The sequence below is a fragment of the Phaenicophaeus curvirostris genome, chromosome 11, assembly GCF_032191515.1.
Source record: "Phaenicophaeus curvirostris isolate KB17595 chromosome 11, BPBGC_Pcur_1.0, whole genome shotgun sequence".
Taxonomy (NCBI): Eukaryota; Metazoa; Chordata; class Aves; order Cuculiformes; family Cuculidae; genus Phaenicophaeus; species Phaenicophaeus curvirostris.
In genome coordinates this window covers 9,138,712-9,154,915 of record NC_091402.1, presented here as the reverse complement: position 1 = coordinate 9,154,915, position 16,204 = coordinate 9,138,712, and the positions used below count along the sequence as shown (strand labels likewise).

General features: G+C 40.3%; 1 protein-coding gene across 1 annotated transcript in view; it reads right to left on the bottom strand.

The window, feature by feature from the left end:
- Positions 1 to 1,403: 1,403 nt before the first annotated feature.
- Positions 1,404 to 16,204, bottom strand: part of LOC138725337 (uncharacterized) — a 37,676-nt gene continuing 22,875 nt past the window's right edge. The window contains exons 8-11 of the mRNA XM_069866133.1: positions 13,178 to 13,386; positions 12,578 to 12,650; positions 7,922 to 8,039; positions 1,404 to 1,722 (exon numbers count right to left, since the gene is read on the bottom strand). Coding sequence (XP_069722234.1) covers positions 1,527 to 1,722; positions 7,922 to 8,039; positions 12,578 to 12,650; positions 13,178 to 13,386 — 596 coding nt within the window. The 3' untranslated portion in view covers positions 1,404 to 1,526. The remainder of the gene's footprint in view (positions 1,723 to 7,921; positions 8,040 to 12,577; positions 12,651 to 13,177; positions 13,387 to 16,204) is intronic.

The following is a 16,204-nucleotide window of genomic DNA, read 5'->3' as shown; positions in this document are numbered from 1 at the left end:
GCATGACACAAAATGATGCAAGTGTGGGAGCTAGGAGAGAAAAGGGTTTGTGAGCCTAGAAAAATAATAAAACATTTAAATCCTTAATTATTTTTCTTGAAGATTTATCCAAAATTGAGCTTTCCTTAAGCTTGTGAGTTTGCAGAGCATTGTCAATAAATTAGATCATGCACACAAGGCAGGGATTTCAAGCCAAAAATCTCTAGCCCTGAGTCGCTTAACAGCAACACTCCCTAGAAAAATGATTTGAGATGAAACATGAGATATGTATTAATTATCAATGGTCTAATAGAAAATTTAATGAAGACAAGTATCTTCTTGCACTTTATCCACGATAACTATGATAGTACGTCAGCGAGATGCATACCTTACGATGCGGTGGTGAATGTCAAGTCTGAAGCCATTATAGCAATTCACCACAATAATGGCCAGCCAATGTATGGACTTGTAGCACTTAATCAAAGTAATGACATTCATCCACAATTATTTATGTTATGGTAACAAAGAGCTGCCAAATGCAAAAACAAATGACATGAGGATTTGCAAGTGAATTCCTTCCCGTAAATTCTCCCTAGGTTATGCTTAAAGGCCCTCAGGACAGAATTCTGTATAAATTCAGAGCGTTATTGAAACAGTGGCGTTATTGTGCCACATTTTACTGCCTATAAGCAATGAACCCAGTGCTATTGCTGAAATGAGCTCTTCAGCCAATAGAACTGTATTGATATCATTTGAGGTGGCCCTGATTTACACCCAAGAGTTGTCTTCAGAATTTTACAAGAGGAAAAAAAACCATAGAAGACAGCCTTTGCTTACATCTGCCTATCAAGGAAAACAAAGAACCAGTTGTATCAACACTTATATATGTGTTTAACTTAAAGTATATGCTCAGTTACCACTTACCTCTATGGGCTTTGGATTGGAAGCATTATAATTACTAACTATAACTCTCTATTAAGCGCGGTACTTTTGTTACAGGGGGATTTAAGTGGGCGTTTGTATAAAAACACTGTCAAAAACTAAGACCACCAGTAAATATAAAATGGCAACATTCAGGTTCAAAAGCAATGAACTAATTTATTTTCTTTAACACCGCATCCAACTGTTTTTCACTACTCACAGATGTCACTGGAACAACTTAAATACAAAAAAGTCACCCAAGAACAATATACTACACAGACTTGTTAATATTGATTGCTTTATAAATGCCCCCTGTTAAACTAAATAATAGCCAAATCTCACTGCTTTTACAAATGCCATTAAATACTGATTTAACAGAAATCTGAATGCACAGTAAAAATAGATTAAAATGTTGAAAACTAAGGATTGTTCCTTTCTGGGCTTGGGAGGTTTTTTGGTGGTTTGTTAATTTTTTGTCTCCAAAGCAACACCTAAGTGAAGAAAAAAGTTATTTAATATTAGCTGACCACTTAGCCACACAGGTCAAAACTAGGACTAAACTAAACTCTAATAAGCACTTTCCAAAACTGACTTATCTCCTGAGAGGGGAAGCTAGAGGCCAGTCCTCACCACAGGCTCTGGCCACCCTCAATGACCAGATTATGTCCCGTCATGTAATCTGAAGCTTCAGAGGCCAGGTAGACGATGGCAGCCTGCAGGTCAGTCACCTGAGCCAGCCTCCCAGCGGGAATATCTGCCAGCCAGCGCCGCACCAGTGGCTGCAGGTCCTTGGAGCGGATGAGCGGCGTGTCGACGATGCCCCTGCAATGAGCACACATATCAAAGAGTTTAGGAGCTTGGCTTGCCCAGAAGGAAAAGCAGTACTTATAGGTTTTTGAGAGGAAAACTGTGGAATAACACAGAAGAGGCATGAAGTCATACCTGCTCTGCCTCTGCTGAAAGTCATGATGCAAACTTTGATAGTACTTCTTTCCTATTGCCTCTAGCTGTCAATGGGCAGGCTTAGAGGTTTTCTTTAAAATGAGCACACACATACTATCATCTTAGCTAACAGCAGTACACCCTTACTTTTAGGTTACTCATTGTAATCACCAGTTTAATTTTTTTATAGAAAATAAGCATGGCTTTGGAACTGAAAGTGCCTTGAAGTGGGTCTATCGTGGCTCTTGGGAACTGCCATCCTTCTACCCACTTCTCTTCTTGCTTCACAGCGTAACACCACAGAGTGTGTTTGTGTACAGCCCAGAAACAGAAAACAGCCCAACTTCCAACATGGCAAAAAATGGGTTAAGCAACAGCCAGCACCCTTTTGGGAACCAGATGCTTTCCACACAAAAAAAAAGGAGATACAAAGATAAGCACAGCACACCCAGTACAATTCCCCTTAAACCAATACTCTGACAAATCACACTGCATTTACCTTTCTCGCCTTTTTGACATTAATGAGTGACTGTACTATATATTAAAACTCTGCTAAGTTCATTTTCTCCAGGTGCCCTAAAAACGAGTGAAGCTTCAGAAAGCACTATGCTGGGCGAACGTTTGGCTGGCTTTTACAACTTTAAGTACAACTGATTTGTTATACTCCTCCTTAACAACATATTTGTAGTTTGCAAAATGTATAATTTTTTTCAGCCCCTGAACAAATATATTTACATAACTGTGTCTAACGAGAAATTACATTTAACTTCTCAGAAATGACAATAACTAAAACCTGAACTGCCAATTCCACTTCATTAGTGTGGTAGAAATGCATTCCAAATGTTAATAAAAATTCCAACATGCTGATAAATTAGCGCTTCTAAGGAGCATGTGACACCTTGGTTAACATATTCAACCTCAATTATATTTCTCTTCAGCACCCTGTTATCTGGAACCTTTGCTGGCAATCAGAGGTGCTGTTTTTCAGCGGCCAATTTTCTAGATAATGTAGCTTATCAACACTGTGGGTAAACTTGCCAATGAAATCAGGCTGCACTGAACCACACACACGCTAATTGCATCTCTTTTTTATGCATATTTACAGACTGTCACTTCAAAGAAATCAGTGGCCCATTGAGGCAGCCAGTTAGCTGGAAGAATTGCCTCTTGCAAATGAAAATTAGCAAACAAGCTAGTGATAAATATGAAATGAACAAAGTATAAAAATACCCGTTTTGTTCTGAAACTTCATCGGCATCCCAGTTTATACTTCCAAGGAAATAATGTTTTGAGACACATTGGATTCTGGGTATGAGATTTACCTTTTGTTTTAAATGAAGGCTGAAACCTGCTATTTACTCTGTTACAAAGTGGAACTAATTCAGACTTTCACCCAAACATTTCTGTTTTCATTAATAGGGTAGGATTTAAACATCAGCTTTATTTTTCATTGTAATTGTCAATAAACGCTAGAGCAGTTAAGAAACACTCGGTGATGCAACTAACTTAAGCTCTGGCAACATAATAAAATCAAATACATTCCAGTATAGGACTGTGGGCAGTTTACTTACTTCCCCCAAGCATAGCCCCCTGCTCTCCCAAACCCCTCAAGAACTGCTTTTCTTCAGAGAGGAACGTGGTTTAAGCAGCAGACATGAAATACATTGGACTCCTTTCCCTTATATGCTTCTCATCATGCTTTCAAAATAATCAACAAAATCATTCTGGCTTTACACTATCATCAGATATCAGAATAAGATCCATATGATTCTATATTTTTTTTTAATTTACATGTATGTTTTAACCCCAAGGGAATGCAGATTAGGAAATACAACACATAGTCCTCCAGCACAACAGATTTTGCTAAAAAGAGGATGTTTTTCAAGCTGTTTGGAAAAATGATCTTTGGTCTAATCACTGCAACCTGTAAATCACAGTGCTGTGCCTCTCACTGAACTTTCTTTAGGTTTACTTCAAGCAGCAAAAAATTAGACCTCTAACAAAACTTCATTACAAATTTTTATTATAGAAATGAGAAAAAAATATAGCGCAAAACTTAAAAGTTGCAAACACACATACTGATGGCACTATAAATATTAGGCATGTCATTGATACTACACATCTTCTGGGAAAGCTTTGGTGCCAAGTTGGGCAATTTAATGTTGTCGAACCCTTTTAGGCAGATTTTAGTTGGCTTCTAACCAGTTCCAGCAAAGACAACTGCCAATGCATTAATTCCCTATCTCATCTCATATGCAGTGCTGAGCCTATCAGTACTTTCTGTTGCATGTCAATGTAATATCAAACTGCTGGTTCCTTAATGTTAGACATGAGCATCAATATTTCATTATTGATATACAGGACAATTGGAGACATTAGGAAAAAAAAAAACACAATTACCTAAAACATTTCCACTTCGAGAGATACATTAGGAAAAATATCACTTACCAGATACTTAACTGGAATTGTTACGTGCGTTCAATCCCCAAATGAGAGCAAAAAAAGATTCCATCTGTGTGTAACTTGATTTCTTTCAGATGAGTTATTAATTTGAATGAGTTAAGTACACTCCACTTAATCAGGAAGTGTTTAATCAAGAGATCCACTTAATTGGGACATCTCCCAAGGAATTAGATTTAAGTCCAAAGATACTTACCAGCAACGACTGCTGCGTAATGGGGATAGTAATGCTGCTTAATAGGGATGCCTTCAGGTGATGCTGGGGTGTTCCTTCTCCTGTGATGGGGTACACCCAAACCCCATGGTGATCCTACTCTACCTGCTTTCTGACTCCTCGTCCCCACAAGGATAAAAGCCTGGTACAGCACCATATGGCTGCCTCTGTACCATCCTAGGGGAGCACAGCAGGCATGCAGGGGATGAACCCTCTTTGCCCATCATGGCCCAACCCCAAATCGCTGCAGGCCAGCAGTGGAGAACAGGGTTCTTGCCCTGAAACTACTGTGTTTCACTGGATCTCCGAGAAGCTGGCCTGGCTGCAGCTGGGGGTTGAGCTGAAGGTCACCTTCCAAAATCAAGAGATCCACTTGCCCATCAAAAAAATCATTATACTATGGCATTTTACGCCTTACAAAACAGAGACATACAATTAGCCCCCAAAATGGACATAGATTCAGTGCAACGGCTGCAAAAATTAAGCATTCCAACGCTGTGCGTGTCAAAGATCAGAAGTCCTGAATAGTCCCCTGCTCCATCACACCCAATACACTTCTCATGTGTAGGGACCAGGAAAGGGACTGAAACATACTGCAGGCAGTCAGGCATCGGCCACCAGTCAGTGCTCTGTAAAAATCCCTGTTCACACACACATCCCTCTGCAGCCTGATTCCACATCCCCTTCAAGAAGGATCCAGCACCTTTTTAATTTTGCACGGCATCAGCTGTGCAGGAGGCTACAAGGCAAATGCACTAGGCAGCGGCAGAAGAGCTGAGCACAGTTCCCACAATACAGAGAGATGCTTGCTGCTGCATGGAGCAACAGGCAAAGTCAGCCAAAGCATCCAAGGAGTCTCCGCCACCTTCTCCCTATGGCCATGATGCTTGCCTGGCTAGCAAAAGAAGCCTGAATCTTCAATTTTATAAATGCAATATATTATCCTAAAGACTCTGCCATAACATTTTATGCATTGATAACTTTTATGCATTGCTCTGCATAAGTTTTATGCACTCATTAAGAAATTCAGTTGATAAAAAGTGACCAGATAGGAAGAGGGGGAAAAGGCCCAAAGGTTTGCGTGGTGAAATAATGTTTAAGGCCAGACCGAAGTGTTTGGAGCTTCTGCCAGAGGAACACTGAGAGTGACTTAAAGCATTAATGCAACTGTGAGTGGGAAGGGCAAAAGACTTAAAGGCATACTTAGATATTTTATTTATCCAGAGATTATCTTTGATGTCATCATGCCCTGTATGGTGCCCCTACCCATGGCAGTAGGGTTGGAACTGGATGATCTTCGAGGTCCCTTCCAAACCAAACCAGTCTGTGATTCTAATCTCTGCACTCCTCATACTCATCAAAATACCTTCTTGTGGGGGATGGCTGCTTGCTAGGTTGAACATCCATGCTCCGAAAGATTTGTGCATTTAGGACATTTTTTAATTCTGCAAAATACTCTGGCAGGAGGGACAGAAGCGCTGCTGCATTGAGGCTAGTGGCTGGTGTTGATCTCAAGTGTGTTGAAGTTGCCCTTGTGCCTTAGCAAGTCACATTGAGAAACACGAGACTGGTGGGGCCCAGGGTTCTAAGGGTGAGTCCAAACATTCATTGAAAAGCAGGTTCGCCTCTCATACTGTGAATAGTTATTCACTGTCAAGCATGCACGGCTTTTGTGTCTGCTGAGGACGGAGCTGAGCTACACAAACTGCTGTAGGCTCCTTCCTCTGAACACTACCCAGAACTCCCTGGTGGCCCCAGCACAAGGAGCTCAGCCAAAACTTTGAGCTGCCAGGAGGAATGATCTGCCTGGCTCCTAGAGTGGTTCAGTCTGGGTCCCTAGATGCATTAGGGAGCTGCTCTGTCCAGAATGGGGAACCTTAAAGACAGCAAAAACATTCGTCTTCTGTGTGCCCTTTCTGGCTACTCCTTCACAAAGAAACCCGCCTTGCAGTTACAGGGTTGTGAGCTCATAGCTAGAGTTTAAGACAGATAGGGATGATAAAAATTCAACCCCATTTTGGCTTGAAAAGTAGAAAAAAAACATTTTTTCTCCATGCTCCGACAACTGCATCCAGAAACAGATCTTCTTCAAATATGAGTGCATGCTTCCAACCCATACAAAACAATGAGTTTTCATCATTCAGTGGATATTTTTTAAATTTATGTAAGCCCCTAGAAACAGGTAATTCCTCATCTAAGAGCCTTCTCATCCATGACTGCTGTGAACGTGGTACTGCTATCCCACCTCTGTTGATACAGATTACCTGTGTGTTTTCAGACACAATTCCTGCCAGGTCCTGCTGAGCTTCCCTAATTCCCTTCATCTCCCCTGGCTCCTGAAACCCGCTGTAAATTCACTTGCGCTAGTTGTGGGAACACTATTGCATTGGCATGGGGAAAATCCCACTACGCAGTAAGATGCTGTTTAAAGAAACGGTGGATCACATAGAGTGACGGCTGAAGTCACTGGTATAATTAGTAATAAATAATCATAAGGAAGACAGCTAGCACAAGCAAGTGGAGAGCAGATCGACAGTAAAAACAGAGGCACTTGCCACTGAGCTCTGTGACTTTTTTTTTTTACTTCATTTTGTGAATTAAAATATGTAATTTGTTTTTCCTAATTTGATGTACATTATATCTTCGTTATTAAAATTTAAATCCTGGGTTAAAAACCTGCCCTTCTTACTTTCTCTGATTGACTTCAATGGTCTACAGAATTTGACCGCTTCCAATTAATGCTACCCACTTGGGTTTCTGCTTAGCACTATCATGCATTGTTAATTGTTTAATGAAATGATTGTGTTTGGTACATGTGTGAGAAACAGGGAGAGAAAAAGTGTATGTGGCAAGAAAATTTTCTTTTGTGAATAAATGCCATAAAATAAAATATACAGCTTTAAGCCTTTAAGAAAAAGGAAAATGTAATTTATAATATATATATATTTACAAAATTACACCCAGCCTCCTATGATTGTCAGAGCTGAACAGTATCTCAATTACAGCAGTACAATGTGGCTTTTAAAGTGCCTATATATTTGTTTCAGTAAAAGGGGGAAAGAAGTATTGTCTATTAAGTGTCAAAAGCCTTTTCTTTAACCGCAGAAGGCTTGGACAGACTAAGGAAATATTTCATCTGGAAGAGAAATGCTAAAAACTACCCTTCACATTATTGGAAAACCTATTATCAAATGTTAAAACCTCTTCTTAAATCCCTGAGCATACACAGCAACAGAGCAGGCTTGGTTCTAAGTATTTAAACCTTTGTTAAGGAAAAGACAACATAAAAAGGGATGCAATCCACCTGCTAATTAGAAACTTTATTTGCTGAGATACTGTTCATTTGAGCTTTTTAGAACATTTCATTCTCTTTGTACTTTCAAAATGAGACTACATTTTACTTACGGGGAAATGCAGTTGACATTTACTCCTCTGTCAATCCATTCGGTTCCTAATGTCTGTGTTAATTTTACGACCCCGGCTTTCGAGGTGTTGTATGCCAACTGCTTCTGTGGGTGTGGGACTAGAAGAGATTCAGAAATAGAAATTGTATTCTCCACAAATTAAGATACCTTAGAAACTACATGGACAATTCCCTGTAATGAGATGAACTATTTGTCATTTACCCAGATACTAAGCTGAGAGCAGCAGGAATTTAGCCACCCACAACACAAACCCCAATCTATATTTTGCCATCTAACGTTTTTGCCTCAGCTGGGCTACTGAGAAAAAATAGAGGGGGGAAAAAAAAAGAAATAAAGACATTTAAATGGTTCCATATTTGTGCAAAGCTAAAATCAATGTATTGAACATGCAAATACAATATTTGACTACCCCCAAGAAAGATAAATAATCCTATACACAGATGCACATTCATATATTATACACATATGTACCTATACATTAAAAATACTTGTACACAGCAATGTTGTTACAGTATAGCATGATATGATATAATATGATATGCAATTATGTAATGTGATAGGCTATAACATAATATAATATGATATAACATAACATAATATAACATGTTTTATGTAACATATTGTATTATATATAGCTACTTGGAACAAATTATTCTCCTTAATTTTTAAATTATCCATAGTCTGAAGCAAACACATCATATTATCTAATCAGTGTTTGCGTGGCTGTGAGCACAGGTGCATCCCAAAAATTCAGAACACCCACCGCTTTCAAGATCTGAAGCTTTTGAAAGTGTTTCAAAGATGTCACATGTCAGTCAGAGAAGGAAAATGATCGGCTTGCTAATTACAATGTTCCGGCTCGTTAGTGCTGCATTCTCGTGTGCCTCTGCCCCTCCACCAGCTCTCACACTTGCTGTGTTCTCAGGAAAGCTACTTAAGGACAAATCACCAGTGGGTATAAATTGCTTTAAACCAACAGGAGTCAAACCAAGTTGGTCCAGCTATTGGGATTTAGACCCACAAAATATCTTGCCTTGGATTTTTCTGGCTGCCATCATAACTTCGTTAAACAAACCCAGTTCAAAGCACTGGCTCATAATTAGCACCATGCCAGTACTGAGCATCACTAGAGATGCTAACTCTTTCACAGAAGGAGAGTGAGGACAATCAGTGCTGATATCAGTAATCACAAAGCTAATCAATTTTATCCAGCGGGCTTGGGTGAAGCTGGATCCTGGATGTAGGTGAAATGCTGTGTTTCTGTAAGGTACAGCAGCCAAATCCCACAGCATTTTGACAAAAGCGCCTGAGTGGCAGGGACAGTTGGTATTAAATTGGTCTTAGTTTATGAATTTAAGCTGATGTATCAGTTCTAGATCAACACCATCCGTGGTACCCCAATATAACCAGAATTGTTTTTATTGACTGAAACTATTTGGTTTATGTATGTCAAGTTCATGGTTGAAAAGGAGAAGGTAACAAATTAAGTTATCCATAGTCTGAGAGAGCAAAAGACCTACTGCAAATTACTGGGCATGTGAATAAGGACCTTTGCCTTGAACCTAGAATTTGAGAATAGATTTAAAGCAAACACATGATAGGAGCAACAATTAATGCTTCTCTTTTTCTGCACATGCTGAAAGTTTACTTAGAATTCTGAGGCCTTTTGCTTGCTACAAAGAGTATTTCACACCATGGCCCCTCTCTGCCAGCATATATTCTGCACTCATTTTTTGTTCACTATGAAATTATTCACATTCTGACTAGCAGAACCACTTTGCTCTCTGCGTGTGCCTGCCGTCCCCAGACCCAACACACCGTGTGGGCTCTCAAAAAGATGTGGAACGTAATTTCTTGATTAATTGCTGTGCATCAGCTCCAAGTTACATACAACTCCGGTAGTTAACCTTGTAACCTCCCAAAAGCAGTTTTCTGCTAAACTTTCCAAACATGTCTGTTTGTGATAAATCATTTGGCGTTTGCTAAGAGGATAAGAGTTTTGCCACCGGCTCTGCACCTTTAGCACACATGGGTGAGAAGTGCAAGTTGCTGCAAGCTATCAGAATCAGCTTTCTGATTTGGGGTGGATGCTCAGACATGGCTTTTTAAGAGTCTTTCCATGTAAATGCTTTTCTCTTCACAAGAATAACCAAGGGAGGTAATTCAGAAAATGAAATTTCCCACTTGTGAAATACTTGGTCCCTCTCAGTTGGAAGAGCTCAGAAAGAAGCCAATGGGTGGTGTTGAAGCTCTTGTGCTGGGTGGGCTTTCTGCAGCTGAGCAACCTGCACCACCTCCTTTTCCCTTACCTAAGCTGCCCTTTCAAGTTTTCTCCTATAGACGGAAGACAGAATCTGCAGTCCTCCAAACCCATACAAAACAGGGCTAGATCTTGGGAAAAAAAAGCTGTCTCTCCAAGAGTGTCACCAAAAAACTGTGAATCTGTAAGGCTTCTGGAAAGTAAAGATGCTCATTCCCATTTCAGATGAAGACAGAAAGAGAGCAGATAAAAATGCCGCAAACTTCAGCAGCATTATATTTTAAACATCTAACAGTATGTTTTTGCAACCTTGTTCAGTGCATAAGACTTCTAGCCTGACCTTGAAGCAGTCATGTAATGTTAATGAGAGGTGCACATAGACAGAGAAAAGCAGACCACTTAGCAGCAAAAATATTCACTGTAAAAATTACAGATCTGAGTTACACCTGTGCAAATCACAGAGCCGCAGCAGCCTCATCTCCGCTGCTGAAGCATACGTCTGGAATAATTCCAGTGAAATACCAGAATCAAAATGCACATATGCAAAATGTATGCAGCTTATCTTCAATTAATTAAAACTGATTCTGAGCAGTATATCTGGAAAAATCACAAACAAAAACCTCCCTATCCTGCTAAGTCTCCTCATTTCCTGTATCTCTGAGGAAGGACTCAACCTACAACAACAACAAAAAAAATATCCCCTAACTATTTCTAGAAACATTTCATACTATGCCAGTTGGCCAACATACTTAAATAACCAACCAACCAACATATTTATTTAACATTCAGCAGATGGACATGATATGAACATCGTGGGTTTCAGTTGTAGTTTTATAACTACTAGATTTTTTCAATGCCAAGATTCAAACAGGTTCAGAAGGTAAACACATCTCTTCTAACTTTCCATGACATTTAAACATATCTCGTGATGTCCCTTCCAAGCTGCTTACAGGGTTGCTTTCTGGCCTTTGTTTCTGCTCCAGCACCAATACTGCCCTCGGATGTAATTCCCATGTGGGTCTCTGGACTTGGCATGCCAGCCAAGGAGGTGCAGCCTCGATCTGGGGCTAGGATGGAAGCCCTGGTGGAATGGCATCAACTCCATCTCAGCAAAAGTATGCCAAGGCCCAGTGGAGAAGCTAGGAAATGCTTGTCCTTAATCAGCGGGCAGCACTTCTGGGCTGCAAGAGCAGTATGACAAACCAACAGCTGGTGCCAGTTTCCAGAGCTTCATAGCTTTTTCTAGGATGGAATACCTCTCAGTAAATTTTGCTTGTTGATGATGATGATGTGGACAGTGACAACCCAAGCTCAGACTAAAGCCCCACTGTGCAGAGCAGAGCATGAAAGTATAGGGCATTTCAAACTGAGAGCTCTGCATTCTTTTAAAAACTATTCTACCTGGGGAGATTCTGCAATTCTGCAAAGCTGGGGCAGAGGGATGGTGCCTGTGTTTAAGCATAAGTAAAACAGCTGGTAAAGACACTTGAAAAAAAGATTAACAACAACATTATAAATGCATTTTTGAAGAAACATTTAAAGTTACTGTGCAATAAACTGAGCAGAATGTCATAGAATGTCAAACTGGGCACAGTAAAAATAAATGTTATTCCCAAGGAAAATAAAAAGACTGCATATTTATGTAACATTCAGCAGATGGACATGATATTAATACAGGGGTTTTCAGTTGTACTTTTATAGCTACTACATTTTCTTGCCTAACTTGGCAACCCAAGGCACCATTTGATTTTTGGATTTGGACAATACTGCAACAGATGTCCAGACCAATAAAATAAATTCCTAGAGGGCTACGCTTAATTCGTGTAATTGATCAATTTTTGTTACATGGGCCTCAGTTCACCAGCATGTAACTGCCTTCCAGATTAGCTCAGCAGTAGGGATTTCATTCCATATGTTACAATGGTTTATTGGCTCTTTTGACGACACTGCTGATTCAGCAGCGTTGGTGGAGACACCTGTTGGCAGCGATGCTAAAATAAAACCGTGGGTACCAGGGCAAAGACAGGCAGAAAAGCCCTTCGGTGGCTTGTAAACACCACAGGGGCACATCTTCCCACACTCAAATTTCTCTCCTGAGGTGAACTGGGAGCACACCAGCACCTCTCCTATCCCATCAGTGCTTTGGAGTCCAAGAAGGCGACTCCCCCTCTTCTATAAAAAGTAATAAGTGCTCTAAAACATAGAGGACAGATAAATGTTGAAAAATGATATCAATAAAAATTTTGTAGTACATTTCCTCTAATACAAAATGTCAGTGATTTACTCCTTCCCAATACAGGTTTAATTGATTCAAATAGCATCAGTAGTAATTAAAATATGGATTCTGAAGCACAACTGTTAGCTCTCATCACTCACCTATTAAACTTGCCATAGATGCCGTGTTAATTATCTTCCCATATCCTTGATTCAGCATAATGCGGCCTGCAGCCTGTGACAGAAATTAAAGGAAAGACCAGTGACCCTTTTTGTGATTGTGCTAATAATGACATGATAATAAATTAGTCTTCACTTTTCAGAGGAGTTCATGTGCTAACACATTTTTTTTAAGCACTTGATATAAAAACTTGGTATAAAAATGGCTGATGCAGGAAAAAAAACCCTCGCAGTTTCAGACCCTCTTCACTGCTGGCAATATTTTTCCAAAATAATCACTAATGTTGGGAACAATCCCCCAACACTTCCTGGGTTTCAGGATGTGTCAAATAACCACCCTTCAAAAAATCTGGCGATTCTTAAATGCCTGGACTTGAGCAGCCAGTAAGTACCAGTTGCTTTTGAAAACATTGATCAAAATCTGTAATTGATACAAAGTAAATCCCTCCTTAACTCCACCAGAACTAGGACCCCTTTTATTGTGTTCATTAGTAATAAAACATTATTAAATCCTGTTAAAGTAAATGCTTAGAAAATCATTACCCATTTGCAAAACAAGCCAGTACAGCGTTTCACACTTACTTGGCAGCACAAAAATAACCCTCGTAAATTAACATTAAAAGTTTTGTCCCATTCTTCTAGGGAAGTATCTTCGCTTGCAGAATTCATATTGATTCCAGCATTGTTGCATGCAATGTGAATCGTGCCCCAGCGAGACACGATTGTGTCCACAACCCTTTGCACATCCTCAGGTTTGCTTACATCTGCTCTGAGGGCAATGCTTTTAATCCCTACATTAAAAGAAGAGTGATTAAGTCAGTACAGGAGTTCACAGAGAAAGAAAAATCTATTTTATAATTATTTATGCATACGTACATATGCATTTCATATATATATATATATATGCACCACCATAATTCATTGTATCAAAAACTGGAGCAAAACGTGTTTGTGGCTGTAATAGTGCTATTATAAAGTTGCTAACTGGTGCGAGGTTTGCTTGCTGGAGGCAAACACAAACTCGAGGGATGAGAGGGAAGTACCCAGCAGGACGAAGCTTTGAACACTGCACCATCTTCTGTCCAAACCCTCAACTGCAGCATCTCCGTCCGGGAGCAGTTCCACAGGGAGCATCACTCGTGGGTGGGTGGTAACAGCTCAGGAACAAGAGAAAGCAAAGGACTCTCTTAATGTGCTGAAATGCAGATGGTTTTTATGCCGGTTCTCCCCAAGATGCTGCAGAAATCAAACGAATTTGTCAAAAAAATTGCTGTCTGGGTGAAGCACGGTGTCCAGACAGCTGGGAGCCTCAGACAAAACCAAATCAGTTTTAGGCAGGAGCTAAGTGGGGATACCTGCAGGTTCACAGGCATGATAGGCACAGTGTCTGGCCTTATTTACAGGAGATCACACTACCAGAATAACACAAACATTCAGAAGTTAACAGATTTACCGGATCTGAGATATGCAAGAGTTGTGCTTTTTTTCACAGAAAACTCCCGGCATTGACTTTTGTATCAGCGCTGATCTGCAAATAGCTTCAGTTAATTTACTACCAAAATCAACTTTAAATACTCTAATTATCAAACAAAATATGCAGCCTACTGGTCCATGTGATGTCAATGGGATTATATCCATCCTGAAATTCAAACAAGGCCACACCAGTAAGGGCTGTGGTGAAATGGGTCTCAGCCCACAAGGTGAGAGTAAGCTGCTGGGGTGGGACCACAGAACAGCAGTCTGCAAGCAAAGAGTGCACAGGCTGAGAGTAATAGCTGTTAAAACAAGACCTTTTACTTCTGTTTAAATGGAAAAAAAAATCCGGTTGGTTCCTGGTTTAGATCATTCTAATAAAAAATTTAAAAGTAGCCTTGAACCTACCATAGGAGTACAGAAGGCTCTCCCAAACAAAGCTTTTGAGATGGAGACTTCCACAAAAGCAAGGCAAAACAATAACTGCCCAGTGACGTTCAAAGAGAATGACAGGAAGGTGGCTTTTGGATGGGAAATCTCCTCTTGATCTCCAATGCCACCAGGAGCCAGCCAGAGCATACACCCCAAGATGATGCTGATTTAAGATGCTCCTCATGTTGGGCCATGGGCACTAATGTCCCCTCTGACCTTCAGCTGTGCCGTGGTCCCCTGGCTTTCCACGGCAGAGAAAAGGGCCATAATACAGCCACCTTCAAAAATGAATGCACATTCTGCCACAAAACAAACCCTCTTCTTTTATCGAAGGTTTTATGCTAAATATGCTGAAATAATAAGAATAGCCAGGCAGCCCCCGCTGTTCCTCCTAATTGTTATCAAGACACGTAACATAAACGGAGCTGCTGCAATCTTTCTTATTCAATTTACAGACAAAATGGGTGCAAGCGTGTTACTAATGGTAACAGAACGAGGCTCTTCACCTGCCCTCCAACTCTCACCCCATTTATGGCTTCATCTTATACAATAGTTCATAAAAAACAAGACAAAAGGTGCCACACGTGAATGTCTTGTGAAGAAGCACTGAAGGCACACTCACTTCAAACTGGAGTCTCACACTTGACCTTAATAAATTCAGCTGATATCCTTGCACTCTGAGAAGGGGGGGAAAAAAACACTTTCTGTCTCTCCACTGCCCCCACAAACTACCTGTTAAAAATACATTTAAAAATAAAATAAATTGTGGAAAAATAGCTTAAAATCTGTAGTCCTAAGATAAGAAACCCAAGACGCGGCTGCGCTTCTATACGCACAACAGTACTAATGCATCTCTACAGTCCTCAGTTTAGTTTTGTGCTGCTCTGGAGGCAGTTTTGTGATGAGAGGGGCAGGAGAGTAGCTCAGTGGCCTCATGCTGGAAAGGTATTGATGTGCTGAATCTGCTCACGGTGCCCTTCTGCAGGGGACATGTACATGGTCCACCTGCCACAGGGCTTCATCTCTGGTCTCTCCACATAAATGGAAGTAATATATCGCATAGAGACAAGAAGATCAGAAGTGACATTGTGGGGAAGGCATTTGCATAGTTTACTGTGAAAATGCACATTTTAAAAATCCCATCAGACTAATTCTTCCCTTAAGGTATAGGCAGCAATTCCCCCTGAAGACAGAGGGGTATGTAGTGGAAGGTAACCCTTAGGATTTTTTGGTTATGTTTCATCATTTTTGGTTCTTCTGTCAGGATCCATTAGCAACTGTTGAAAAAGGTATTCACACAGGATCTAAAAACAAAGACTCATGTAGCCAAGGGAGATACACCCGAGCTGCCTAACAAAGCTAAAACTGAGATCACAGAGGTTCTGATGTCTAAAACTCATCATGAAATGATGACACCATCCCAAAAGACACTAAAGGGCTCCTTGACATAAGAAGCAAAGTGGGTTTAAGAAAGCTAAGCAAAATGTTTTGGAAAAGTATCTGCATGGGAATGACTTGGAGCACTCTGGTTTCAACTTTGAGTTAGAGATCCACAACTAAAAAGGGGATGGGGTGGGGAGGAAATCACAGCTCCTTTGTGTTTATTATAGCAGGGAAAATATGTACGAATGCTACGACTGCTTCAATTTGCTCGTGAATATTTTAAGATTACAGCTAGCTGAACCTTTTTGTCAAAATTTATTT